We start from the raw sequence: 26451 nt of genomic DNA on the forward strand, positions 1-26451 counted from the left end.
CACTGCACTCCAGCCTGGGCAACACGGTGAGACTCCGTCTCAAAAAAAAAAAAAGAGGGAAATAAAAATGAACTAATTGGCAGGGCGCGGTGGCTCACGCTTGTAATCCCAGCACTTTGGGAGGCCGAGGCGGGCGGATCATGAGGTCAGGAGATCGAGACCACGGTGAAACCCCGTCTCTACTAAAAATACAAAAAAAAAATTAGCCGGGCGTAGTGGCGGGCGCTTGTAGTCCCAGCTACTCGGAGAGGCTGAGGCAGGAGAATGGCGTGAACCCGGGAGGTGGAGCTTGCAGTGAGCCGAGATCGCGCCACTGCACTCCAGCCTGGGCGACAGAGCGAGACTCCGTCTCAAAAAAAAAAAAAGAAAAAAAAAATGAACTAACTGGGGAAAAAAGTTTTGTAATTCAAAATCATTTGTGTCTCTTCCAAGTCTCACTATTCTATGCCTCTCTCTTCATGTTCTGACCTGACATGCCCTCCAAACTCTTCTCCACTTACCTCTTCTTCCACAAGGTGCACATGCACACACAGTGGGTGTGTGTCTTCTAAATCAGGATCTTGCCTGACTCTATTCTCAGACCCTCAGTCTTTCTCCATCAGCTTTACCCAAAAAACCAGAACAAAGGTGACAAGTCTTATTTGTGGTGTGTGTTCTATAGTTTGTAAAATGCAAGGGCAATTCTGGGTGTACAAGGGAAGGCCAAGTAGGCCATTAGTTACTCCCTCCCACAAATACTGCACACTGCCAGACACGGCAATAGCCAGGTACTGGGAATACAGACATCAGCTGGGTAGACTCCTCCCTTCCCTCAGCCATACAGGGTCATTATTTTAAGTGATGATTACAAAGTTGTCAAATCACTCCTTCACTAATATGATGAAAGTGTATTTCTGCATTATAAGAATGAGACAAAATCATTCTTTTTGAGATTTTTTTGTTCTCTTTTTGAGCCGGGCGTCTCACTATGTTGCCCGGACTGGTCTTGAACTCCTGGGCTCAAGCAGTCTGATCGTCTCAGCCACCTAGACAGCTGGGATTACAGGTACTCTGAGGTTTAACAGAAGGCTGAGAAAGGTTTTCTGTCAGGAAATCAAGGAAAGATGTGCGTTTCCTCCTGCTCTTGACAGGCGAACATTTATTAATTCTCTTTCTTTGCCACTGGGATCATTCAAATAGAGCAACAAAACCTGACAGAGCTCTGGGTCACTCTGCCTGAGCACCCACTGAACAGAGTGTGATGAGTTGGGACTAACTTTTAACACTAACTACAGGTCCTGGGACTTTTATGCAGGCCTCTGACCATGGCCATTGAAGTAGGGGTGGCCTGTCCTCTGTGGCTTGATCAAAGGCACACAGGTGTGGCACGGTAGGGAGGAGGACAATGGAGGGGACAGGATTCGAACCAGCCCTCCTGAAGGCCAAGTCCTGGACAAGGCATTCCAGTGAGGTGGGGGCGGGGAGTGTGGCCCTGACGCCTCCCAGCAGGGCGCCTCGAGCCCCCATCCCCGCTGCGGCTCGGGCTGTCCTGGGGTCCTGGATCACAAAGGCGGTTGCCAGGCGCCACGAACAGCGGCCGCCCTTTGGAGCGTGCGACCCTCAGAGTTCAGCAGGTGAACCCCGGGCCCTGATGGTGGGACTGGGCCCGGGTTCCCACCGCATCGTCCGCCTCAGCCAGAACCTTCTGGTCCCCGCCCCCAGATAGGGACCCAGGAGGCCCACGCCCCTTCTTCCCGGCGGGGAGTGGGAGCCTCTCGCACTCTTCGGCAGCTCCAGACCCTCGGCAGCTCCAGACCCTCGTTTACAGTTCAGGACCTCAGCTGCACTTTGGCGCTAACGCCCTGTTTCCCAGGTGGGGAAATCAAGAGATGGGGTTCCTTGGAATGGAAGTGGGGTGTGAAGGGGATTTCCTTTTTGGCCAGGAGAATCAGGTGTTCCATATCTGGGAGCTATTGAGCAGCTTGAGCAGACTTTGTAGGTTCAAGCCCTTCTAGAGTGGTTGACAGTGACTTCTGGGCTGTGGGGATGGGGTGAACCATCTTTAAACTTTGTGCGAAGTGGTGCAGGGACCTAGGTTTAGAAGCCCTCTCGTCCCATGTTGGTTCTTCCGAATATTTAGGCTGACTCCTGACCTCAAGTGATCGGCCCGCCTTGTCCTCCCAAAGTGCTGCGATTGCAGGCCTGAGCCACCGCGCCGCGACCTAGGCTGGACATTTGACAAAGGCTTTTACTTCTACCTCTATTTCCTCTTAGAAGATGCGGCAAGAAAAGGATCCAGGGGGCCCGGACAATGGTTAGTATAGGGGGATTTGTTGATTTTCTCCAACTAGTATGTTTCTCATGATCTATGTAGGCTCTTTGCAAAGTACTAAGTGTTCAAATAGCTGGGCTGCCTTAGAATGAGAAAGGGACACCCAAGGGACAGTTATTTATTCCAAACACCCTGTGAAAGGCTTCTGGTGCTTGATATCTTGACCTTCAGAGCACATATCCAAGACAGGGACTACTGTGGTACACCACCATGGCAAAGTGGGCGGAGGGTATGAATGCTGCCAAGCATATTTTTAATCCCATAATATGGGATTTAAAAAAGTATTTAATCCCAGGATCCTTTTCTTTCTTTTTTTTTTTTTTTTTTTGAGACAGAGTCTAGCTCTGTCGCCCAGGCTGGAGTGCAGTGGCGCGATCTCAGCTCACTGCAAGCTCCGCCTCCCGGGTTCACGCCATTCTCCTGCCTCAGCCTCCCATAGCTGAGTCTACAGGCGCCTGCCACCACGCCCAGCTAATTTTTTTATATTTTCAGTAGAGACAGGGTTTCACTACATTAGCCAGGATGTTCTCGATCTCCTGACCTCGTGATCCGTCCACCTTGGCCTCCCAAAGTGCTGGCATTACAGGTGTGAGCCACCGTGCCTGGCCAACAGTTCTTTTTTTAAAATGAACTTTTCTATCTCACAAATGGCAGTGAAGGTGTCAAAATTTTCACAGTATTTCTGGGGCAATTACTGGATAGGATGAGATCTGCTGCTATCTTCTGTGGGAGACGAAGGGGCAGAGAAATACACTTGGCTAGAAACAAAAGGGACATACTATGCCCACTAACAAAATAGGTACATGCTAAAAAAAATTAGTTTCTGAATTTAGTAAAACTTCTTATATACTGGCAATGTTGAAGGAGAATGATGGAAAATTCTAATTTTACTTGCATGAATTTTGAGTTAGCAATATCCTCACAGCCCTTTTTAATCTTCAAAGGAAAAAGAAAATTAAGGTCTTATGGAACCAGTAGGTCTTCCATAGATGGAAAACAAACAAGTCAGAAAAACAAATTTATTTATTTATTTTTTTTTTGAGACGGAGTCTTGCTCTGTCACCTAGGCTGGAGTGCAGTGGCGCGATCTCAGCTCACTGCAAGCTCTGCCTCCCAGGTTCACGCCATTCTCCTGCCTCAGCCTCCCGAGTAGCTGGGACTACAAGCGCCTGCCACCACACCCGGCTAATTTTTTGTATTTTTAGTAGAGACAGGGTTTCACATTAGCCAGGATGGTCTCGATCTCCTGACCTTGTGATCCACCCACCTCGGCCTCCCAAAGTGCTGGGATTACAGGCGTGAGCCACCGCGCCCGGCCCAGAAAAACAAATTTAAAAACATACCCACACCTAGAAAAACAAAAATCTTTAACAATTTTTTGACTGGACTTTGGAAATGTTTACTCCTCCCAGCCTGGTGCAGCTCCTCTGAGGTGGTATATAAATAACCCAGGGGTCTGCAAGTTGCTCCCTTGTGCTAGAAAATGCAGAGGCCTTTGGGGCCAGGAGATAATCTCAGTAATGAATAGTGAAAGCTAGAGTTGTTTGAAAGGAATAGCATAAGAAATTCTCAAAATAGACAATGCAAGAGGGCTTGTATAAATGCAGATTGCTGGGTCCCACATGGAGTTTGTTCTTGTTGGTCTGAGGTGGGGCCCAAAAATGTGCATTTCTACAAGTTACCAAATGATGCTGAAGCTTCTACTACAGGGTTCATACATCGCGAACCTCACAATATTTTTTTTTTTAGACGGAGTCTTGCTCTTTCGCCCAGGCTGGAGTGCAGTGGTGCGATCTTGACTCACTGCAACCTCCACCTCCTGGGTTAAAGCAATTCTCACACCTCAGCCTCCCCACGTACCTGGGACTATAGGCATACACCCCCACGCCCAGCTAATTTTTGTATTTTTAGTAGAGACAGGGTTTCACCATGTTGGCCAGGCTGGTCTGGAACTCTGACCTCAAGTGATCCGCCCACCTCAGCCTCCCAAAGTGCTGGGATTATAGGCATGAGCCACTGTGTCCAGCCACAAATATTTTTAAGACAGGACTTTTCTGAGCTTCTTCTAATCTCAAGTAATAAGGTCTCATCATGAAGTCCCAGAAGCTTCTGTCACCTCAGAAGATATAGATTCTGTCATTAGCAGCTAACAACACAGCATAGGTCCTAACAGTGGACCTATATTCATTTCAGACAAATCCATTTCCTTATCTATAAAATGGGTTAAGACCTACTTCCAAAGTCTTGTGAAAAAGTTTAATATAAAGTTTTAGTACACATAGCAGTTGCCAGATCAATACTTGTAATCATTCTCTACTTCCCTGTATTAGAATTACTAATACCTAGGCTGGGCAAAGTGGGTCACGCCTGTAATCCCAGCACTTTGGGAGGCCGAGGTGGGTGGATCACCTGAGGTCAGGAGTTGGAGACCAGCCTGGCCAACATGGCAAAACTCTGTCACTACAAAAAAAATAGTGAGCCAAGATCGCTCCACTGCACTCCAGCCTGAGTGACAGAGTGAGACTCTTGTCTCAAAAAAGAAAAAATAAAAGAATTACTAATATCCTAACACCTGTTGGAATCTATTCATGGGAACTATAGAACAAGTTTATGTCAATAGTGAGACAGAGATGGGAATTTGAAAGGCCATACTCTCATGAAAAGCATGTCAGGGAAATTCCATGCTCTGATTTCCCTCCTTTAGGACTGTCAATGGCAGGATACCAGCTCTGGTCACCATGGACCCCACTGGATGAGAGTTTCCAATGGCTGCGCCACACGACACCTACACCTTCCTCCAAGCACCCATTCAGGGCCTCCCCCTACTTCCCACACACACCGTCTGACCTTGAAGTGCAGCTGTGCTTTCAAGAGGTCACTCTAGTCCTAGACAGCCCATTCCTGGAATCTGGAGTGAGTCCCAAGTTACCCTGCCACACATCAGAGTTGCGAACGATGAACAACAAAGGACTGGTCAGGAAGCCCCAGCCCATCCGCCTCAGTGGAGTAGATTCTGTCTTTGGCAGGGTTATCACAGCTCAGCCACCAAAGTGGACCGGGACTTTCAGAGTTTCAGACAAGTCAGCCTTTTGCAAAATCATTAGCAGGGAGCACCAGTGGCCCATTGGACTGAAGGAGCCTCAGATTCAGATGACAGTGACTATGTGCAAACAGATGCTGCGCTCTATCCTCTTGCTGTATGCAACTTACAAAAAGTGCACCTTTGCCTTGCGGCACTCCAAGTAAAGGGTCCTCATTTGATCCCCATTTCTTCACACCATGCCCTTTGGTATGTACCCGAAGCTTACAGAAACCTGTCCATGTAAATGAAACTGTGACATTGTCCCAGGCATCTTGCTTTTGTTTCAAGCAGTGATGATTCAGGAGCCCCTTTCATCCCTTCCCCTCCAAAAAAGGACCAATGATAGAGAACAAGGAAGAACATTCCCATTGTAAGGTTGAACCATTTAGAGTCAAACTAGCATTGACATGTACATGTGATAACCATTAAACAAATGATATAAACCAATGAGCCTAGTGTGAACTCACATAAACACCTAAGACCACAATGAATTGAGGGGAAAAGGGGTGTAGAGGAGAAAGACGTATGGATTTCTATGTACCAGGGGATGTCAAAAATCTATATATAGGTCAAGGATTAGTTTAAAACCTCCCCTGACCAAAACAATGAAAATAAGAAAAAAACCCTAACTAACCACACCCTAATACCACTGGAGTGTACAAAAGTGGGTAGAAATACTGATATTAAGCAATACTTACAGCCTGGCAAGAAAGATCTTGGAAGCAGCACTGAAGCTAGGCTTTGTCGTAGGCTACATGGAATTCATGAGTCTCCATTTTAGCTGAAATGTACTCCTAATGTAATTTTGTAGCATTTTTTTGTTTTTTGGAGACAGGGTTTCATTCTGTCATCACGGCTGGACTACAGTAGCATGGTCTTGGCTCACTGCAGCCTCAAACTCCCAGGCTCAAGTGATCCTCCCGCCTCAGCCTCCTGAGTAGCTGGGACTACAGGTGCGGGCCACCATATCTGGCTAATTTTTATATATATTTTTTTTTTTTTGAGAAGGAGTTTTGCTCCTGTTGCCCAGGGTGGAGTGCAGTGGTGCCATCTCGGCTCACCGCAACCTCTGCCTCCCAGGTTCAAGCAATTCTCCTGCCTCAGCCTCCCTAGTAGCTGGGATTACAGGCATGTGCCACCACGCCCAGCTAATTTTGTATTTTTAGTACAGATAGGGTTTCTCCAGGCTGGTCAGGCTGGTCTCGAACTCCCGACCTCAGGTGATCTACCTGCCTCAGCCTCCCAAAGTGCTGGGATTACAGGCATGAGCCACTGCGCCCAGCCATTAATTTTTGTATTTTTTTTTTTAGTAGAGATGGAGTTTCGCCACACTGCCCAAGCTGGTCTCAAACTCCTGGACTCAAGCAATGCCCTGGCCTTGGCCTCCCAAAGTGTTGGGATTACAGCGGTGAACCACCATACCTGGCCTTTGTAGTGTTCTTATAACTAGGTTAGGTATAACTCAGAAAATGGAAATAAACATTATGACAAAGTTAACATGAGTTTGATGCTGCTTTTTAATTTTATTTTGGTCTTTTTTTTTTTTTTTTGAGACGGGGTCTCGCTCTGTTGCCCAGGCTGGAGTGCAGTGGCACGATCTCGGCTCACTGCAAGCTCCACCTCCTGGGTTCACACCATTCTCCTGCCTCAGCCTCCCGAGTAGCTGGGACTACAGGAGCCCACCACCACGCCTGGCTAATTTTTTGTATTTTTTAGTAGAGACGGGGTTTCACTGTGTTAGCCAGGATGGTCTCGATCTCCTGACCTCGTGATCCACCCACCTCAGCCTCCCAAAGTGCTGGGATTACAGGCGTGAGCCACCGTGCCCAGCTTTTTTTTGGTCCTATACTATCACACCAATCAAAAAAATTTTTAAAGCAGCCAAAACATTCCTTTTGACTTTCTTTGGGCACTGACAAGAAGTTCAAGTTGGCCGGGCATGGTGGCTCATGCCTGTAACCGCACCACTTCGGGAGGCCGAGGCGGGTAGATCACGAGGTCAGGAGTTCAAGACCAGCCTGGTCAATATGGTGAAACCCTGTCTCTACTAAAAAATACAAAGATTAGCCAGGCATGGTGGCATGTGTCTGTAATCCCACCTACACAGGAGGCTGAGACAGGAGAATCGCTTGAACCTGGGAGTTGGAGGTTGTAGTGAGCTGAGATGGTGCCACTGCACTCCAGCCTGAGCGACAGAGTGAGACTCCGTCTCAAAAAAAAAAAGGAAAGAAGATCAAGATCAAGTCAATCCTCTAGAAAGATCAGATATATCTCATCTCAAATGAAGTTGGTTCTTACAATAGAAGACATGATTTTAATCAGCAGAACTATGTTAGCACCAGTCTCCATAATTTCTCTGCACAAATCTCAATTCAATTCCACCTAATCCTTGAATAATGAAGCAAATCCAGAAAGATAAATGAGGCAACTGAGGCAGAACTTAGAATTTATTTGTAAAATTGGTACAAGCCTAAGTTCTACAATAAATCAGAGTTTCAAAACTAGCTCCCAAAGTCCAGAATCATGACTCAAGAGATTTTACTCTGCAGTGTAGCACAGCTGGGTTTATCCAAACCAATAAATAATGCTACATTAGAATCCTGAGCCAGGGACTGTGATGATGTTAGACAATCCATGATGTCCACAAGTTAATAAAGCCCCCACTTTAAGAACAAAATATGGCTGGGTGCGGTGGCTCATGCCTGTAATCCCAGCACTTTGGGAGGCTGAGGCAGGTGGATCATGAGTTCAGGAGATCGAGACCATCTGGCCAACATGGTGAAACCCTGTATCTACTAAAAATACAAAAATTAGCTGGGCATGCTGGCGTGTGCCTGTAGTCCCAGCAACTCAGGAGGCTGAGGCAGGAGAATCGCTTGAACCTAGGAGGCGGAGGTTGCAGTGAGCCGAGATTGCAGCACTGCACTCCAGCTTGGGAGACACAGCGAGACCCTGTCTTTAAAAAAAAAAAAAAAAAAAAAAAAAAAAAAAAAGAGGAACAAAAAAGGATCCTTCCAGTAAGAAAGGCAAACAGCGGATTTCAAACTCTAACACAAAATGATCACAGGCTGGCAGAGACACAGAAACGGGCAACAATTTATCTGGGGTCTAATCAGAGTCATCATAACTCTCATCACTATCTTGCTCCTTTTCTCCAGCACTTACTTCGTCTTCTTCACCATCCTAAGGGGCAAAGAATAAATAAATATTTTAGGTTACTGCTCTGGGTGACCTCTGGAATACAGCTCCTAGAGGATTCACAACTCTATTATTATCACTGTTAAAACTTTTTTTTTTTTTTTTTAAAGGATCTTGCTCTGTCACCAGGCTGGAATGCAGTGGTGTGATCTCAGCTCACTGCAACCTCTGCCTCCTGGGTTCAAGCGATTCCCCTGCCTCAGCCTCCCAAGTAGCTGGGATTACAGGCATGCGCCACCACGCCCAGCTAATTTTTGTGTTTTGGTAGAGACAGGGCTACGCCACATTGGCTAGGCTGGTCTCAAACTCCTGACCTCAGGTGATCTGCCTGCCTCAGCCTCCCAAAGTGCTGGAATTACAGGCGTGAGCCATTGCGCCCGGCCCAATTTGCATAATTTTAAACAAGCCATGGTCCTCCCGCTCTACTGCATGTATATGACATAGGAACAAAGAGGGCATTCGATATAGAATGAAATATTTATTACAAGTGGTGGTATGGCAGTGCACGGTGGCTCACGCCTGTAATCCCAACACTTAGGAAGGCTGAGGCGGGTAGATCATCTGAGGTCAGGAGTTCGAGACCAGCCTGGCCAACATGGTGAAACCCTGTCTCTACTAAATATACAAAAACTAGCCGGGCATGGTGGTGGGCACCTGTAATCCCAGCTACTTGGAGGGCTGAGGCAGAATTGCTTGAACCCAGGAGACAGATTGCAGTGAGCCGAGACTGCACCACCGCACGCTAGCCTGGGAGAAAGAGGGAGACTCCGTCTCAAAAAAAAGAAGTGCTGTGCTGGTGTATCTCAACAGGAATCCAGTATAAAATTCTGTTCTGTCTGGCTTACAATACTAGTATGAGAGATCTGCTTAGGGGAAAGTACCAAACTAATAGGATATTGTCTGTCTCAAATTCTCTGAGAAAAAAGTAGAAGGGGTATATTATACAAATAAAACTGGGGACCATGTAAATAAAATAACTTTTTTATTTTGAGACAGGGTCTCACTCTGTCATCCAGGCTGGAGTGTGATGATAGCTCACTGCAGCCTGCACCTCCTGGGCTTGAGCAACCCTCCCACCTCAGCTTCCTGAGTAGCAGGGACCACAGGCATGCGTCACCATGCCTGGCTAGCTCAAAAAATTTTTTCTGTAGAGATGGGGTCTCAGGCTGGTCTTGAAATTCTGGGCTTAAGCGGTCCTCCCACCTCAGCCTCTCAAAAGTGCTACGATTACAAGTGTGAGCCACCCCACCAGGCCAGACTTTTCATACTAAATGATCTTTCTGGATCAGACTCAAATTGCATTACAGACAGAGGCCCCACAGCTGGGGTTCTTAAATCTGAGCTTTTTGGTGTCTATAACCTACCTGAATTGTGACAAAATTTTATAAATGTACTTTTTTTTTTTTTTTTCCCGAGACGGAGTCTCGCTCTGTTGCCCAGGCTGGAGTGCAGTAGCGTGATCTTGGCTCACCACAACCTCCACCTCCCGGGTTCAAGTGATTCTCCTGCCTCAGCCTCCCAAGTAGCTGAGACTACAAGCACGTGCCACCACGCCCAACTAATTTTTGTATTTTTAGTAGAGATGGGGTTTCACTATGTTGGCCAGGCTGGTCGTGAACTCCTGACCTTGTGATCTGCCCACATCAGCCTCCCAAAGTGCTGGGATTACAGGTGTGAGCCACCACACCCAGGTTTATTTTTCATTTTTTTGTGGAGATAGGGTCTTGTTATGTTGCGCAGCTTGGCCTTGAGCTCCCAGGCTCAAGCAATCCTCCTACCTTGGCCTCACAAAGTGCTAGGATTACAAGCATGAGCCACTGCGCCAGCCATGTGTACATTTTTATTTAGCTTTCTTTAAATTGTCAAAAGCATCTGTACCACAAAAAAGTGTAAGAACTTCTATTTTTATTTCAGTTCTCTAAGGTGGCAGCTTCTGACTCTGTGCTTTGGCTTTCACCAAATGCTTTCACATTTCTATTTTTGTATGTTTCAAATGTGTTTAAATGGTTTAACTCATTCTTCTCAACACTCAGAAAATACTTCGATGACTTCTCCCTTATAAAATGGTTTCAGATATGAATTCATGGAAAATCAGAGGCTATAATGCAGAGAATTGTCAACTCTATAACAAATGCCACAACTCAAGATACTCAGGAGCGATTCTAAGATTGTGTGTGGTTGTTTTTTCTGGGTCCCACAAAATTATATAAGCACAGAAGCTGTTATGGAGGGAATGGAAATGGGCATAGAAGCATTTGACAATAAACGTAAGTAGGCAAAGTTCTGCTCCACCAACTTAGAACAATTAACAAAATGCAACCATCAGTGCCAGACTCTGGTGCCTTTTCCAGAAATACCTCAGTGGCTTTGCTCTTGGAGGCCTGGGATGACATGTCATTCTCACTCTCATCTGCTGTGCTCTCCTGGGAATTTTGGGACTTAATCTCTTCACCCTAAATGTGAATGGACCAAGAAAATGGTGGGTTATAATGATCACCTTTAGGGTAATAGGGGAGAAGGTTGAGTTTACAGGCAATACAAAGGAAGATATTTTAGCCATTCAAAACACAGTCAAACATGGATACCAACTTGTGATTCAGCATCTAGAGGAGGGATACTCAACTCCAGGTTTCTGAGATGTCTGTGGCTCTGATACAATAAGTAATGTAACGAAAGGTTCATCTTAGTATGCTAGTATCACACTACATTTTAAAAGGCTAGATTGTATTGGTGACTCTAAGTTGATGCTGAACATGGTTCTAAAATTTCCCAAATACCTTAAGGTATATAAGCACCATCATACCCACCACGAATGGCCATGCGGAGGCTAAAGGACGGTACAGTGAGGTGGTTTAAGAACATCAACTCTGGATTTGGGACTGTTTGGACTCAAACCCTGGCTCCACTCACTTACTGTTGAATGACATTAGGTAAATTACTTAACTTCTCTGAGCTTCAATTTTTTTTTTTTTTTTTTTTTTTTTTTTTTTTTTTTTTGAGATGGAGTCTCGCTCTGTCACCCAGGCTGGAGTGCAGTGGCGCAATCTCGGCTCACTGCAAGCTCTGCCTCCCGGGTTCACGCCATTCTTCTGCCTCAGCCTCTCCGAGTAGCTGGGACTACAGGCGCCCGCCACTACGCCCGGCTAATTTTTTGTATTTTTAGTAGAGACGGGGTTTCATCGTGGTCTCGATCTCCTGACCTCGTGATCCGCCCGCCTCGGCCTCCCAAAGTGCTGGGATTACAAGCGTGAGCCACCGCGCCCAGCCTCTGAGCTTCAATTTTTATGCAGAAACAATAGTATCTGCCTCATAAGGTTGATGTGAAGAAAGGAAGCTAATTCTCTGTGGTGCTATTTTATATATTTCATATATAACTGACTATAAGACTCAGATATTGTAAGCATGAAAGAAAAGGACTTATACTACCCTATCGGAAAAATGTTGTAACTCCAAAGTAGTATTATAAACAACACAAGATTTCAGCTAATCAGACAACTAAAAAACCTTATAAATGCTCATTAGTTAAAATTAGAGATTAATTTGTAATTTCCCGAATAAGACAGATTGGCTTAGGGGAAAAAAATAACAAAAGAAATGTTTGTCCCTATACGAAAATGTTATTATGAATCTACCCTCAGTGGGGCTTAAAGGAGCCCCTCTGGCTGTGGAGAGAGGTTTGTACTGGTCTGACTCCTTTATGTCTGAGGCATGTTTTGGTGCCTTGCTGCCTAAGATGAGGGGTGCAGCCTGTGACCAGGGCCCATGAGCAATGTACCATAACTTTAAGAGTTAAACAGTCACAGACTTAAGAGAAAAGTAGCCTTACTGAGAGACAAGGGCTTAGGTGACCTTCCTTACATGCCATCTGATGCTGTCACAGAAGAGTAAGAGTGGGGGATTATCACTAGCAGGATCCAAGGCTTACCTGCAAGTCCCGGTTTTTTAGATTGCCCAGCCAGAAAGCCTCTCTACAATTGTTGAGGGTGAGCATAGCTTTGACTCTGCAAACTAACAGTTCCAGGGTCTTTTTGAGCAGAGGCACATGTTGGGTGAGTCTCGTGTCCTGGTGAATCTGAACGGAAACAAATAACATCCATCTTTTGTGAGTTCATCATCATGCCTTCACATTTCTTATAGAAACCTTTGAATATTGAATAAGAACACAAGCCCTGCCAATATGGGCCAACGGTACGTCCCATCAAACAGGAATAGTTTGGCAGAGTAATCCAAAGAGAATGGGAGCTAAAGAATTCAAAGCCTAGAAGACATACCACCAACACCTCTAGTTCCTCTTCATAACCCCTTACAGGCCGATCATCAATGAATTTACCTAAAATATTCTTGAATATATATTTTACTGATATTAAACAATAGAGTAGCCCTGTTTAGCTAAGAGAATTCCTTAAACATTCACTGTTCAGCCGGGAGGCGGAACTTGCAGTGAGCAGAGACTGTGCCACTGCACTCCAGCCTGGGCTACAAAGCGGGACTCTGTCTCGAAAAAAAAAAAAAAAAAATCACTGTTCAGGACCTTATAAATTTAGAACCAGAGGAGGAAGTAAGTAACAGAAACTGGACTCAAGAATCATTTGGTTTGCCAGTGACTGCAGAACTCTAGGGTCCTGTGTTCATTCAGACAAAACGTGACAATACCTCATTAACTATAAGAAGGCTTCAAGTGGAAAAATCCTTTAATGCTAAGATGTTCTCATAAGACATAGATGCGCTCCTTGAAAATAAGTGGCACAGATGAAAGCCTCTACAGATGGCTGCTTTAGAGCCACCTCCTGTCTCCTGCAGGATCATCACTTACATCACAGTCCTGTCACCTAGAGGACTTTGCAGAAGTAAACATATATCAGCATTCTATTTCTGTCACCCAAGAAGTTTCTAGAGGAAAAAGAGCTTTGGAGTTTGAATCAAATTTCAGATGCAGAGATTCCCCTCTAGAGGACTGCCCAATCTCAAGGAGCAACTAAGGATTTGCTCTGAATAAACTGCCTTTGGACAGACACAGTCCCAGACATAAAGGAAGAAGGACGGTAGCCCGTGGATGCCTCAATAGCAACAGCAGATTAAGCCAACAGGCAGACTGCTGATAGAACCTGCTCCCCCTTCTTACCTTGGAATGCCCACACAGGTGATGAAGCAGCCTTGTGTCCAACTGGAAGGTTTCCAGTAAGCTCAGAACATCTTCCTATAACCGATAAGTTTATAAATGCTCTATGAAATGTCCTGATTTCATTTTAGATTCAAGATACCCTTGCAATCAAAAGCTCCAAAGAGGATAAACTCTGCAGGTTCCAGCCTATGCTGATAATCATCTTAATTTGCCTCTCAAATAGGAGGAATAGCGGCTACCTCTTATTCTCAACTATCCCATTTCTGTCCCTTGTATAAATCTGAGAGTTATAAGACCTGCATTTTAGTTTTACATAGGTTACCATGTCTCAGTTTTCCCATCTGCAACATTAGGATAAAATACCACCTTCCCTTTCTCTTTCAGGGCTGTGAGGGACCAACCAAATATGGTGAGTGTTTTGTTCAACTTGCTAAATATGTACAGGAAATAATGTGATTCAATCCTTACTTCATCACTCTAGCCCTGGGTGCCACTGGCTAAAAAACTGTCAAGACTGTTCATTACCACAGCAAAGGGTTTTATGACACAAATGAGCTTTTTTTTTTTTTTTAAATCATTTCTGAGAGTATACCTACAGAAGCATAAAGGAATAAGCAAATGACACACTGATATATGAGGACCTGACAGTGCAGTAGCACAATAAAATCAGGCTAAAAGGAAGACCACTGTCAGATCTGGAGAAGAAGTAGAAAGGTGGGTTTGATCCACAGTGGGTCTGAGGAGTTCAGCCTACTTTGGAATATTCAGTCCGATTTGGGGATCTCTGGCTATAGATGAAGTGGACCAGAGGAGCCCAGGTAGAACACTCCCAGCCCCACCCAGGAGTCACCACGGACATATCTTCTGAGCAACTCTTCAGTGCATATCTTTGTTCTCTGCTCTTAGCTCTTACCCGGTGTTTTCTAAAACTGAAGTCTAGGAGCGGCATACATTGCTTCAGAAATGCTTCCACAAAGAGACGTCCGTACTGAAGAAGAGAGACACACTGTTATCTCTAGCTGAGGTATCTCACTGAAAGACCCCTGAGGCAGAATAGCCTCATCCAGCCCAAGGGTTTTATTTTCTTATTTATATATATAGAAAACAAATTGGGAAGGGTCCAAAAGGTTTATTTGGAGAATGTAACTTAATACAAAAATCAAATAGGCCTGTTAACTAAGCCCCAGAATTAGGCAGACTTACTTACCTACCACAGATACAGTCGATGGACAGGGAACTTGCTCAGCTTAGGAGTGAGAGCATAGAGGAGTAGAGGGGAGCTCTGAGGATAGCTTACTCCCAAGAGGGAAAAACTGGGTAAAGCTGAGGAAGCATATGACCAATTTCTGAATTTCCCAATCAGATAAATCACTCCTCTCTCCAACTCGCCCATCTCCCACATTGCGCAAGGGTGGAGTAAAAAGGGAGAGTGACCAGTAGATAACAAGAATGGGGCACCATCCACTTGGAAGGAAACTTGAGGAGTGGGGAAGTAGCATTCTCCCCATAACATTCCGACTGGACTTCCCATCAAATCTAGGGCTAATACAGGCTATTCCCACAAAAGAGAAGTTTGGCAATTATCAGGATATCAGATCCCACATTTGTAAGGCCACCTATAGACTTTAAAGAAGAATCATCTACTCCTCCTTCCTCCCTTTTGCCTGGTAAGGAATGGCAGGGAAGGTAACTACTGCTCCTAAACTCAACTGCCCTGAAGCCATTCCTCCTAGTACTAAGATTCTTACCAAAAGTTTTCAAATTCATAGGAAAACTGGCTTCTCCAATCATCCAACTAGGGTGGGAAAATGTATCCATTGCCTTCCCTAAACTGGCATAGATTCTGGAAACTCTGGCTTGTGGGCAAGAAATTGAGCAATTTATCTCAGCTGAGGTCCTCTCTAGAGTGATCCACAGGAAGAATAAATATGAAACAGGACTCAGTAAATCTCTCACCTTCAAACATACATGCAGAACAGGATGACTGTCAAATACCTGGAGAGGTGAAAGACAAGAAACCAAGGCTGAGATCTGCTCCTTTGAGCACTCCAGCCTCTTTCCCACTGCGCAAAGCACAGCTTGGTGCTGCAGAGAATTCTAAAATGGAGGAATATCAACATTTAAATTAATATTACAAAGCAGAATAAAGTAATTATGACAACTGAAGTTCAAGAAAAGGAAGAGACGAGCAAAGAGAAATAAACTGATTCCAACTGGGAGTGTTGAGAAGATGGCATTATTAGAGGTCCAAAACCTTGATCTGAAGACTTAAGAAAGACTGGATGAGGCTGGGCATGCTGGCTCATGCCTGATATCCCGGCATTTTGGGAAGCTGAGGCTGGTGGATCACTTGAGTCCAGGAGTTCGAGGCCAGCCTGGGGAACAGAATGAGACCCTGTTTCTACAAAAAATAGAAAAATTAGCTGGGCGTGGTGGCATGTTCCTGTAGTCCCAGATACTCCAGAGGCTTAAATGGGAAGATTCTTGAGTCTAGGAGGCTGAGGCTGCAGTGAGCTGTGATCACCCTACTGCATTCCAGCCTGGACAACAGAGTGAGACCCTGCCTCAAAAAAAAAAAAAAAAAAAAAGACATGAAAGAGGTGGAAAGGAGAGACAAGGACATTCTAGGCTGGGGGAACAAGCTGAGCAAAACCACGATGGAGTGGGTGAGAACACAGTGTGTTTAAAGGAGAATGAGGGCATTCCGGGTTAGAAGAGGGAATGTGAGCTTAGATCATAGAGGAACCAAGGCAAGGTGAAAAAGTGAGGGAATTACAGATGGAAGGAGTCATTAAATAGTATTGTGGCATAAGTAGAAGGAAGGAAGGAAAAGACAAAAACGAATGCCTAGTGAGAAAAAGGGTTATCCAGGATGGGTAGGGGGACAAAGGAAGAAGACGACTCAGGGAGAGCAGGCCCCAAGGAAGAGTGGGAAGAGGAGCAAGGAGAGTCCATTTTGGAAGCCAGGACACTTGGTTTCTGCAGTTATTTGGTGAGATGGGTCAAGGAGCCTCCATACTCACCTTTATCAAGTTGATGAGGATACTGAAGTCTCGAACAGCCATGTTCCAGTAGAGGAGTTTCTCTTCATGAATCTGGGGCAGCCAAATATATGGGCGCCTCTGAGTCACAGCCAAATACTTCCCTTACTGTATTCCCACTAAGATATAGTTCTTGAATTACATAGCTATACAGATATTTAAGCCAATTATCCTTAGATGTAGCAACCAGTGCATCCACAAGATGGTTCTGAGGTCTGCACATGTTGTGGTAACATTAGAACACCTCATAGGGTCAGACTTTCTAAAAAGTTTCCTCTTCAGCAATTTCCAAGTAAGTAAAAGCCTTTGCAACATATACTGGCCATCAGACCAGGTGCAGTGGTTCATGTCTATAATCCCAGAACTTTGGGAGGCTGAGGTGGGAGGATTGCTTGAGCCTATGAATTCAAGACTAGTCTGAGCAACACGGCAAAACCCTGCCTCTACTAAAAATAGAAAAATTAGCCGGGCATGGTGGCGTGCACCTGTGGTCCCAGCTATTTGGGAGGCTGAGGTGGAAGGATTATCTAAGCCCAGAAGGCAAAGGCTGCAGTGAACCAAGTTTGCACCACTGCACTCCAACCTGGATGTCAGACTCAGACCCTGTCTCAAAAAGAAAGAAAAAAAAAAGAAAAAACATATACTGGCTGTAGCTTCTCTGCTTCCCTATGCTAGCCCTTTCTCTTACTTGTCTAGCTCCGTTCTGGTTAGCAGGCTGCCAAGATCCACAGTATCTCAAACAGGCTGGCTTACCTCATGCCAGTTAGCAGGAGACAAACTGGGAAGTGGCCAAGGAAAAGACAGCCCTTTCCTCACCTCTAACTGGAGGGAAAGGAAATTAAACTAGGAACTCTTTGAAAAAAAATCCTGAATCTCAGAAACTCAAAACAAAACAAAAACAAAAAACAGCTTAGGAGAAAACTTGGACCCAAGAAATAGAAGAATCAGCAACTACCACCGGGCGCAGTGGCGCACGTCTATAATCCCAGCACTTTGGGAGGCCGAGGTGGGTGGATCATGAGGTCAGGAGTTCGAGACTAGCCTGGCCAACATGGTGAAACCCTGTCTCTACTAAAAAATATAAAAATTAGCTGGGCGTGGTGGCGCATGCCTGTAATCCCAGCTACTCAGAAGTCTGAGGCAGGAGAATTGCTTGAACCCAGGAGGTGAGGTTGCAGTGAGCCGAGATCATGCCACTGCACTCCAGTCTGGGCAACAGAACAAGCAAGACTCTGTCTCAGGAAAAAAAAAAAAAAAAATCAGCAACTTCCAAGTAATCCAAAGTCCACTTCTTGAAGTGACTATATCTTACTCACCTGCTGCGAGTCTGCTGCTGTGCCAGGCTCAATTTTTTTCACTGTCTTCTCTAGTTCAGCCATCATCACACGGAAGAAAACAACAAAAGTGTGCCTAGAAGATGGGAAAAGCATGTGTGCCCACACCATGATGCACTGCTTAGAACTACCTGGGAAGAACCAGGAACCAAAAGTAGCTTCCTTCCCTACCTTTCTAAATGTCCTTTTACTAGGGTCCTTAGTAAGAGGATGGGGGAGTGGAAAGGACTCAGTAACAAGCCCAAGAAGATTGCCTATCAAACAATGGAATTAACTTTATGAAAGGAGGTGTTATGGTAGTATGGAAAAAGCAATGAAGTAACAGTGAGAAGATCTGAGTTTGAGTCCTGGTTCTATGTTTATTTTATTGCACGTGTAAGCTTGAGAAGTTCCCTAGCTCTCATTTTCCTAGCTCTCATTTTCCTCAACAGGAAAATAGGGGCAATGATACCAACCTCACAGAATTATCAAAAGAATCAAATAAGATAAAGTGAAAGTGCTTTATAAACTGAAAAGACTACAAATGTTAAGGTAACTACTGATATTCTGAGACACACACCCATTAAGTGAGACATACATGTGAGCACCCTGTTCTCAAGATGGCTGAAATATCTCAGCTGGGCACAATGGCTCATGCCTGTAATCCCAGCACTTCGGGAGGCCAAGGCAGGCAGATCACCTGAGGTCGGGTTCAAGACTAGCCTAACCAACATGGTGAAACCCAATCTCTACTAAAAATACAAAAATTAGCCAGGTGTGGTGGTGGGTGCCTGTAATCCCAGTTACTTGAAACGCTGGGGTAGGAGAATCGTTTGAACCCAGGAGGTGGAGGTTGCAGTGAGCTGAGATTGTGCCACTGCACTCCAGCCTGGGTGACAAGTTTTCTCAAAAACAAAACAAAACAATACAAAACAAAAACCACCAAGGTCCTCTCAAATGTATTAGCTGAGAGCCCTTGAAAGGAATGCATAACAGACTCTCTTTACTGAATGAATGATTATATCTACTGTCTATATCAGAATTAGATGAGGAGGAGCAAGGCAGTTGTGTGGAAGCTATATACGTTGGACAGTGTGATTATGATTCTTTTTTTTTTTTTTTTTTGAGATGGAGTTTCACTCTTGCTGCCCAGGCTGGAGTGCAGCGGCGCGATCCCGGCTGACTGCAACCTCTGCCTCCCAGGTTCAAGCAATTCTCCTACCTCAGCCTCCTAAGTAGCTGGGATTACAGGCATGTGCCACCACACCCGGCTAATTTTTGTATTTTTAGTAGGGACAGGGTTTCACTATGTTGGCCAGGTGGGTCTCAAAACTCCTGACCTCAAGGTGATCCTCCTGCCTCAGCCTCCCAAAGTGCTGGGATTACAGGCGTGAGCCACCGTGCCCAGCCTGATGATGATTCTATCTTAAGAGAAAAACTGGAGGAAAGAACTCCCTTACCTGGTCAGTGTAGGGAATGTGGAGGAAGATGCATCTTTAGGAGAGTTGATCAGTTCTGGGATACCAACACCAGCAATCTCCTCTATGGCCTTCAGAATGCTGTCTGTGTGCTCCAGGTAGATACTGCATTGAGAGTCAAATATTTGACCCACTGATTAACAAAGTAGAATACAACTGCAGATTCCCCTAATTCCTCTATGATCTGAATTAACAATAAGCAGTTAGCTGACAGTATAAAACAGAACCAGAGGATCTTAAGATCCACATGTTCCAAATTGTTTTCATTTTTAACTGCTTCATTGTTTTCAAATTCCCACTAAAAAGGTCATTTGTCCAGTCTCTGACAAACAACAGTAGCAAAATAGAAAAAGGCTATTTGGCTCATTGGAAGAAACCACACATCTCACCAGAGCAAAGCATGGAGCTGGTCATTAGAGATGTTGCTCTTCTCTTTATCTCCACTTGGCCACACCCGACAGAGGAATTGTCTGGCAAGGGAAGCTGTTAGAAAAGAAGACAAAGGAATCTTATATATGGGAACTTGACCTCATTCTTGCTTTTCAGGCTTTTGAGGATGATTATTGATCAAAAGGATCATTAGTTTAGATTTACTAAGACGTTCCCGGTCTAACAGGCAACTTACAAAAAGCTGTCATGTTCCTGATCCACTGGCCCTTTTGCCAGACATAAACTCATTTGTCTAAGGCTCAACACATCCCACCTCAACCCCATCCTGAAACACACAAACATGCAAACATGAACATAAATACAGACACACAGAGAAAAGGAATGCTGCTGGGCAGTGGGAAGACCAATCTTGTTCCTCCTGGGCTGGCCAATAGCAGTGGTCACCACCAAACCTTCCCCTTTTAATCAACAGGGAAAAATAAAGATTTGTTTTGCATTTTTATCTTGCTTTCTGATGTGCTGCCAACTAGGATGAGCTGCATTCTAAGAGCTATAATAAAAGACAGTTTAAGAAAGAGGCCAGGGCTGGGCACAGTGGCTCACGTCTGTAATCCCAGCACTTTGGGAGGCTGAGGCAGGTGGATCATGAGGTCAGGAGTTCGAGACCAGCCTGACCAACATGGTGAAACCCCGTCTCTACTAAAAATACAAAAATTGGCTGGGCATGGTGGTGTGCGCCGGTAATCCCAGCTACTTGAAAGGCTGAGGCAGGAGAATTGCTTGAACCTGGGAGGTGGAGGATTGCAGTGAGCCAAGATCGTGCCATTGCACTCCAGCCTGGGCAACAGGGCGAGACTCTGTCTCAAAAAAAAAAGAAAAAGGCCAGGGAAGAGGCTAGTATTTCTTTTACACTTGACCCTGATTTCTCCTTTATCTCCTACTTTATTAACCTCATGATTATGTCTCGTTTTGTCAAATATCTCAGATAATTTTTTTTTTTTTTTTTGAAAAGGAAGAACACGATTAAACTTAAGCCAAAGAGAAAACTATCTACTCAGCTTGTCTAACCAAACTCAGACTAAGCAATTTTAGCAGAAATCAGTCAGGTTGTTCTGGGAAAATGACCTTCTTGGTATAGCAAGAGGGCCTGTCCAAGGTTATGTGGGGATTTACATGTAAAAATGTCCTGGGAAGCCCCAAGTTTACAAGTGTGAGACATTAGTCCTATTCATTAAAAAAAAAAAAGGATCTGGGCCCATCACCAATTTTTTCTTTGTTCTGAGTAGAAGCTGTCGATTTCTCCAAAATAACCATCAAAAGTCTGATGAGATAAAGAGCACACTGGAAACTGGGAATGCTTTGATGGAAATTCTGCAAGTAATGGAAGCTCTGGCTGTAAGGAGACAAGAAAAACAAACAAACGCAATAGTATCCTATGTATTACAGATATATTTAAATCCACATGACGTGCCCAAGTCCCTTTAAGTGTCTGATGGCCTAATCAGAATCCTCCTTATTTTCAGGTGCTTTAGTAGCAACCCTCTTCAAGCATCTTGGTAGAAAACCATACCTTTGTATGGAAAAAGCCAGGGCAGAAGACAGCCCCATGGATAGAATGTTGGCCTTGAAGGGGTCATGTATGCTGAGAAACCCAAGCACCACGCTAATATGTACAACCCTAGAGAAATTATCTGCTCTTTAAAGCCTTAGGCAATATACTGAAAATAATTTTTAAAATCTGGGTTCACAGGCCGGGCATGGTGGCTCATGCCTGTAATCCTAGCACTTTGCTAGGCTGAGACAGGCAGATCACCTGAGCTCAGGAATTAGAGACCAGCCTGGCCACATGGCGAAAACATCTCTACAAAAATATAAAAATTGGTTGGGTGTGGCCGCATGTGCCTGTAATCCCAGCTACTTGGGAGGCTGAGGCAGTACAATCACTTGAACCCAGGAGGTGGAGGTTGCAGTGAGCTCACTCCAGCCTGGGTGACAAAGTGAGACTCTCAAAAAAAAAAAAAGAAGAAGAAGAAATAAGGTCCTGACCTATAGACAGGGATGATAAGCACTGACTGCTGACCCAGTGATGGTCTAGGTTATCAAGGGAAGTGAGAGAAAGACCAAGTCACTCTGACTGAAGGGGGAGGGGCTGAAAGCCATGCCCCTGAGATCATGTCACCTCCCTTGTCCACTGCCTACCCCTCAGCCACATAAGGTCTTCCTACAAGACAAGGGGAAAGAAACAGGCTATCAGTGATAACGAGCTGCTGCCTAATTACCCAAACCTGCTGGGAGACAGTAGGTCCCTGGATAATCAAGAGTTGATTACAGATGGTCAATGTTTTCATCATTATTACTTGAAAAGGCTGAGTTTATGGGCTGATGCATTCATGAAGATTTAGCATGATTATTCAAGGTTTCTAATACTTCAGGATTTATTAGAATACATAGATGAGAAAGCTTATATATGAGGAGAGTAGCTGAAAATAATTTCCTTTACAACTACTGAAAGACATCCAGGTTATTTTAAAGAAAGTTGCCAATCCTGTTCCTAGGAGTTTCTTGGGACAACAATCTTGACTATGTAGTATGACTCGCCTGAGTAGTTCCTCCAAAGGCTGGCTGTGTTCTCCCTGTTTCAGTCGGCTACTAAGGACGTGGAGGGCTGAATACAGTAAATTCTGATTTTCAGGTTGAGAAAATCCACTCCTAAGGAAGTCAAGGTAAAAGGGGTTAGCTTAGTTTCTGGAAAACTACTTGGATAGTATTTAAGGATCCTGGCCTCCAGTTTGTACCATCAATAGTTTAACGGTTTGAAAAAAGAATTGAGAGGTTGGGCGTGGTGGCTCACAGCTGTAATCCTAGGACTTTGGGAGGTTGAGGTGGGCGAATCACGAGGTCAACAGACGGAGACCATCTTGGCCAACGTGGTGAAACCCCATCTCTACTAAAAATACAAAAATTAGCTGGGCGTGGTTGCAGGTGCCTATAGTCCCAGCTACTCAGGAGGCTGAGGCAGGAGAATGGCCTTAACCCGGGAGGCGGAGCTTGCAGTAAGCCGAGATCGCGCCACTGCACTCCAGCCTGGGCGACAGAGCGAGACTCTGTCTCAAAAAAAAAAAAAAGAAAAAAAAGCGTATGTCCACCAGGGTCTGGTACGGGAATATTTTTAGCAATTTAGCCTGTGGTTTTACATAGTATATTCTAAACTTGTTTCCCATGCTTTTGTGTGTGTGTGAGAGACAGAGTCTCACTCTGTCGCCTAGGCTGGAGTGCAGTGGCGCGATCTCGGCTCACTGTAACCTCTGCCGCCCAGGTTCAAGCGATTCTCCTGCCTCAGCCTCCTGAATAGCTGAGATTACATGCGCCCGCCACCACGCCTGGCTAATTTTTTGTATTTTTTGTGGAGACGGGGGTTTCACCGTGTTAGCCAGGACAGTCTCGATCTCCTGACCTGGTGATCCGCCCGCCTCAGCCTCCCAAAGTGCTGGGATTACAGGCGTGAGCCACTGTGCCCGGTCAGTGGACATATGCTTTCATTTCCCTTGATTAAATACCTAAGGATAGAATGGCTGAGTCACATGGTAGGTGCATGTCTAGCTTTTTAAGAAACTACCAAACTATTTCCCAATATGGATGTACCATTATAAAGTCCCCCTAGAAGCATGTGAGAGCTCTAGTTGCTCCACCTTCTCACCAACACTTGGCATGCTAAGTCTTTTTAATGTAGCTATGCTAGTGAGTGTGTTGTGCTATCTCATTGTGCTTTTAATTTGCATTCCCTTAAGAAGTAATAAACATCCTTTCATGTATTTATTTTAATTGTTGTTTTTATAATTTTTAGAGATGGTTTATTTTCTGTGTTAACTTCGCTGGGCCATGATGCCCAGATTTTTCTTTTGTTTTGAGACAGGGTCTGGTTCTGTTGTCCAGGTTGGAGTGCAGTGTTGCAATCTTGGCTCACTGCAACCTCTGCCTCACAGGCAGAAGCCATCCTGTCATCTCAGCCTCCTGAGTAGCCGGGACTACAGATGCATGCCACCATGCCCAGATAATTTTTGTATTTTTTATAGAGACAGGGTTTTGCCATGCTTCCCAGGCTGGTCTCGAACTCCTGAGCTCAAGTGATCCACCCACCTTGGCCTCCCAAAGTGTTGGGATTACAGGCATAAGCCACGATGTCAGGCCCCTTTCACATGTTTATTTGCTATCTTTAAGTCTCTTTGATAAATTGTTCAAATTTTTTGTCAGGCACTGCTTTTAAGTACTGAGGATATAAAAATGACAGACAGCTGCCTTCATGGAGCTCAGAGTCTAGCAGGAAAGACTGATGAACAAGTAATTATAATAAAATGAGATTAAGTTTTATCACGAACGGGTACCAGAGTGTTAGAAGAGAACTGGGGGTTAGAGGGGCAGGATGGATGCTTAAGTTCAGATCTCAAGAGATGTGATGAGTCAGAAAAAGCTGGGGATCAAGAAAAGTGGGGGTCCTGGCAGAAGAATGAACATGTGCAAAGCCTCCCACGTAAAAGCTATATAGGGTGCTCAAATTAATTCAGTGAGGCTGGAGGCAGAGTATAACATAATAAGTGGAATAGCAGGAGTCAGAAGAAGACCTAGAGGCTAGGTAAGAGAGTTTTAACTCAAGAAAAATCTAAAAGCCATCAGAAATAAAAATTGGGATAGGATCAAATTGGGTTTACGTTAGGAAGATCACTCTTACTGCCATGTGAAGCATGGACTGAGAGAGGCCAAGTGTGAATCTAGCCCAGTCCAGGTTGAGAGATAATGGGAGTCTGGAAGCAGTGGAGAAACAGGGACAGATGGCTATCTAGATGTTAATTATAACAGAAAATAAAATCAACAGGATTTGGCAATCAGATGTGGGAAAAAGACGGTGGAGAGCAGAGGGAGGGACAAAGAATAACTCCTGGTTTCTGGTTCAGGCAACTGGTGGTACCATTTACTAAGCCAGGCAAAGCTGAAGGAGCATGCTAGGGATGACATGTTCCATTTTGGATGTGGAGTGTGAGGTGTCAATGACACATCTAAGGAGTTGTTGAGTAGGCAGTTGGATATAAATGCCTATAGCTCAAAAAATAAATTTTGGCTAAATTTAAGCTTGGGTAGGATTGACCAGAAATCTTGTATAATGAGAACAGAGAGCCCAAGGCCTATCCCTGAGGAACAAAAGTATTTAAGGGGCACACCTCCCTTAGTTCTACTTTTGTCCATGTTGTACCTTCCACTTCCTTCCTTTATGTCTCTAAAGGCCATGTACCCTTCTGGGGTTCCCTCGAGTCCCACTGTTTCCATGAAGGTATCATGGAATAGCCCAGCTCACAGTGTTCAGCTCGTCACCAAACAATCTGGAATTGAAGCATGCTAAAGGAAACTGGACTGAGGATCAGATGGCCACATCTGTTATACATCAGCTCATCAGCAAGTCACCTAATCTGTCAAACGGGTTAACAATAGTGGCTCCAAAGGACTCAAAGGGTACAAGATCAAACGAAATAATACAGACAAAAACACTCCCACAAAATTAATGAACTATATTCACATAAGATTTTTGAACCTTTTCTTTCTTTTCTACATTTCAGTGCCTTGGTGACTGTCAAGTAAAAGCAAGTATATACTCATTTCTCTCCACACTTCCCACATACTTACCAAGCAAAAAGCCCATGAAAAATCTGCAGCAGCCTCTGATAGCAGGAAGACATTATGTGGTACTCCTGAACTTTCACTCCTGGTCCATCAACTACACTGTGATTCTCAGCAGCTAAACACTAAAAATAAAAATGATTTTAGGACAGTTGCTTCAGTAATTGTCCTCATTTTCCTTTTTCTCAGCCAAAAATGAAACCTCATATTTGCTTAGCAGCTTCTAAGTCTAGGCTTCTGACCTGAAAATAGTTGTGAATGTTCTCCAGGTGGTTACACATTGGGGTCAGCAGTTGAAAAACACAATGAACAATTTCTTGGGCAGATCTCTGTTGGAGATGTGAGAATCCAATATTCCGGCTTCCTTTGTTCTATAATAAATTCAGAGTTATGAGTGAAGAAACTGCTGGATAGCTTCTCAGAAACTAAGGGTTCACAATGGAGTCAAGTCAAACCTGTGTCACCAGGTAGGAGCGGATGGGAGAAATGAGCTGTTCACCTAAGACTATATTCTGACAGAGGGATAAAAATCTTGCTCCATCTTCCAATAACTGAGAGATTGGGTTTTGTAGAGTAGGAACAGTGATTGAGACATATAGCCCTATCATAACTAATCAGATAAAGGTCACATAAAAGTAGAAATCATTTAGGTTGACAAATGTAGAGCAATAGACTCCTTCTTATAATTTTTTTTTTTTTTTTTTTGAGACAAGGTTCTGCTCTGTCACCCAGGCTGGAGTGCAGTGGGGACGATCACAGCTCACTGCAGCCTTGAATTCCTAGGCTCAAGTGATCCTCTCACCTCAGCCTCCTGAGTAGCTGAGACCATAGGCACATGCCAACAAACAT

At 44.7% G+C, this 26451-nt stretch overlaps 2 protein-coding genes across 2 annotated transcripts in view; one reads left to right on the forward strand and one right to left on the reverse strand.

Moving 5' to 3' along the window:
* Positions 1–1601: 1601 nt before the first annotated feature.
* FANCD2OS (FANCD2 opposite strand) lies at positions 1602–25753 on the forward strand. Its single transcript, XM_003264960.4, has 3 exons — positions 1602–1852; positions 5016–5600; positions 25542–25753. Exon 2 carries the CDS (start codon positions 5024–5026, stop codon positions 5555–5557), a length of 534 nt encoding a protein of 177 aa, XP_003265008.1. The 5' UTR covers positions 1602–1852; positions 5016–5023; the 3' UTR covers positions 5558–5600; positions 25542–25753.
* Positions 8482–26451, reverse strand: part of FANCD2 (FA complementation group D2) — a 71261-nt gene continuing 53291 nt past the window's right edge. Inside the window, exons 31-44 of the mRNA XM_030802032.1 lie at positions 25845–25973; positions 25609–25727; positions 22534–22644; positions 21198–21328; positions 19935–20028; positions 19528–19650; positions 18071–18164; positions 16737–16808; positions 15670–15708; positions 14627–14701; positions 13714–13788; positions 12517–12663; positions 10949–11044; positions 8482–8576 (exon numbers count right to left, since the gene is read on the reverse strand). Coding sequence (XP_030657892.1) covers positions 8502–8576; positions 10949–11044; positions 12517–12663; positions 13714–13788; positions 14627–14701; positions 15670–15708; positions 16737–16808; positions 18071–18164; positions 19528–19650; positions 19935–20028; positions 21198–21328; positions 22534–22644; positions 25609–25727; positions 25845–25973 — 1380 coding nt within the window. The 3' untranslated portion in view covers positions 8482–8501. The remainder of the gene's footprint in view (positions 8577–10948; positions 11045–12516; positions 12664–13713; positions 13789–14626; positions 14702–15669; positions 15709–16736; positions 16809–18070; positions 18165–19527; positions 19651–19934; positions 20029–21197; positions 21329–22533; positions 22645–25608; positions 25728–25844; positions 25974–26451) is intronic.

Source organism: Nomascus leucogenys, chromosome 21 (genome assembly GCF_006542625.1).
Source record: "Nomascus leucogenys isolate Asia chromosome 21, Asia_NLE_v1, whole genome shotgun sequence".
Lineage (NCBI taxonomy): Eukaryota > Metazoa > Chordata > Mammalia > Primates > Hylobatidae > Nomascus > Nomascus leucogenys.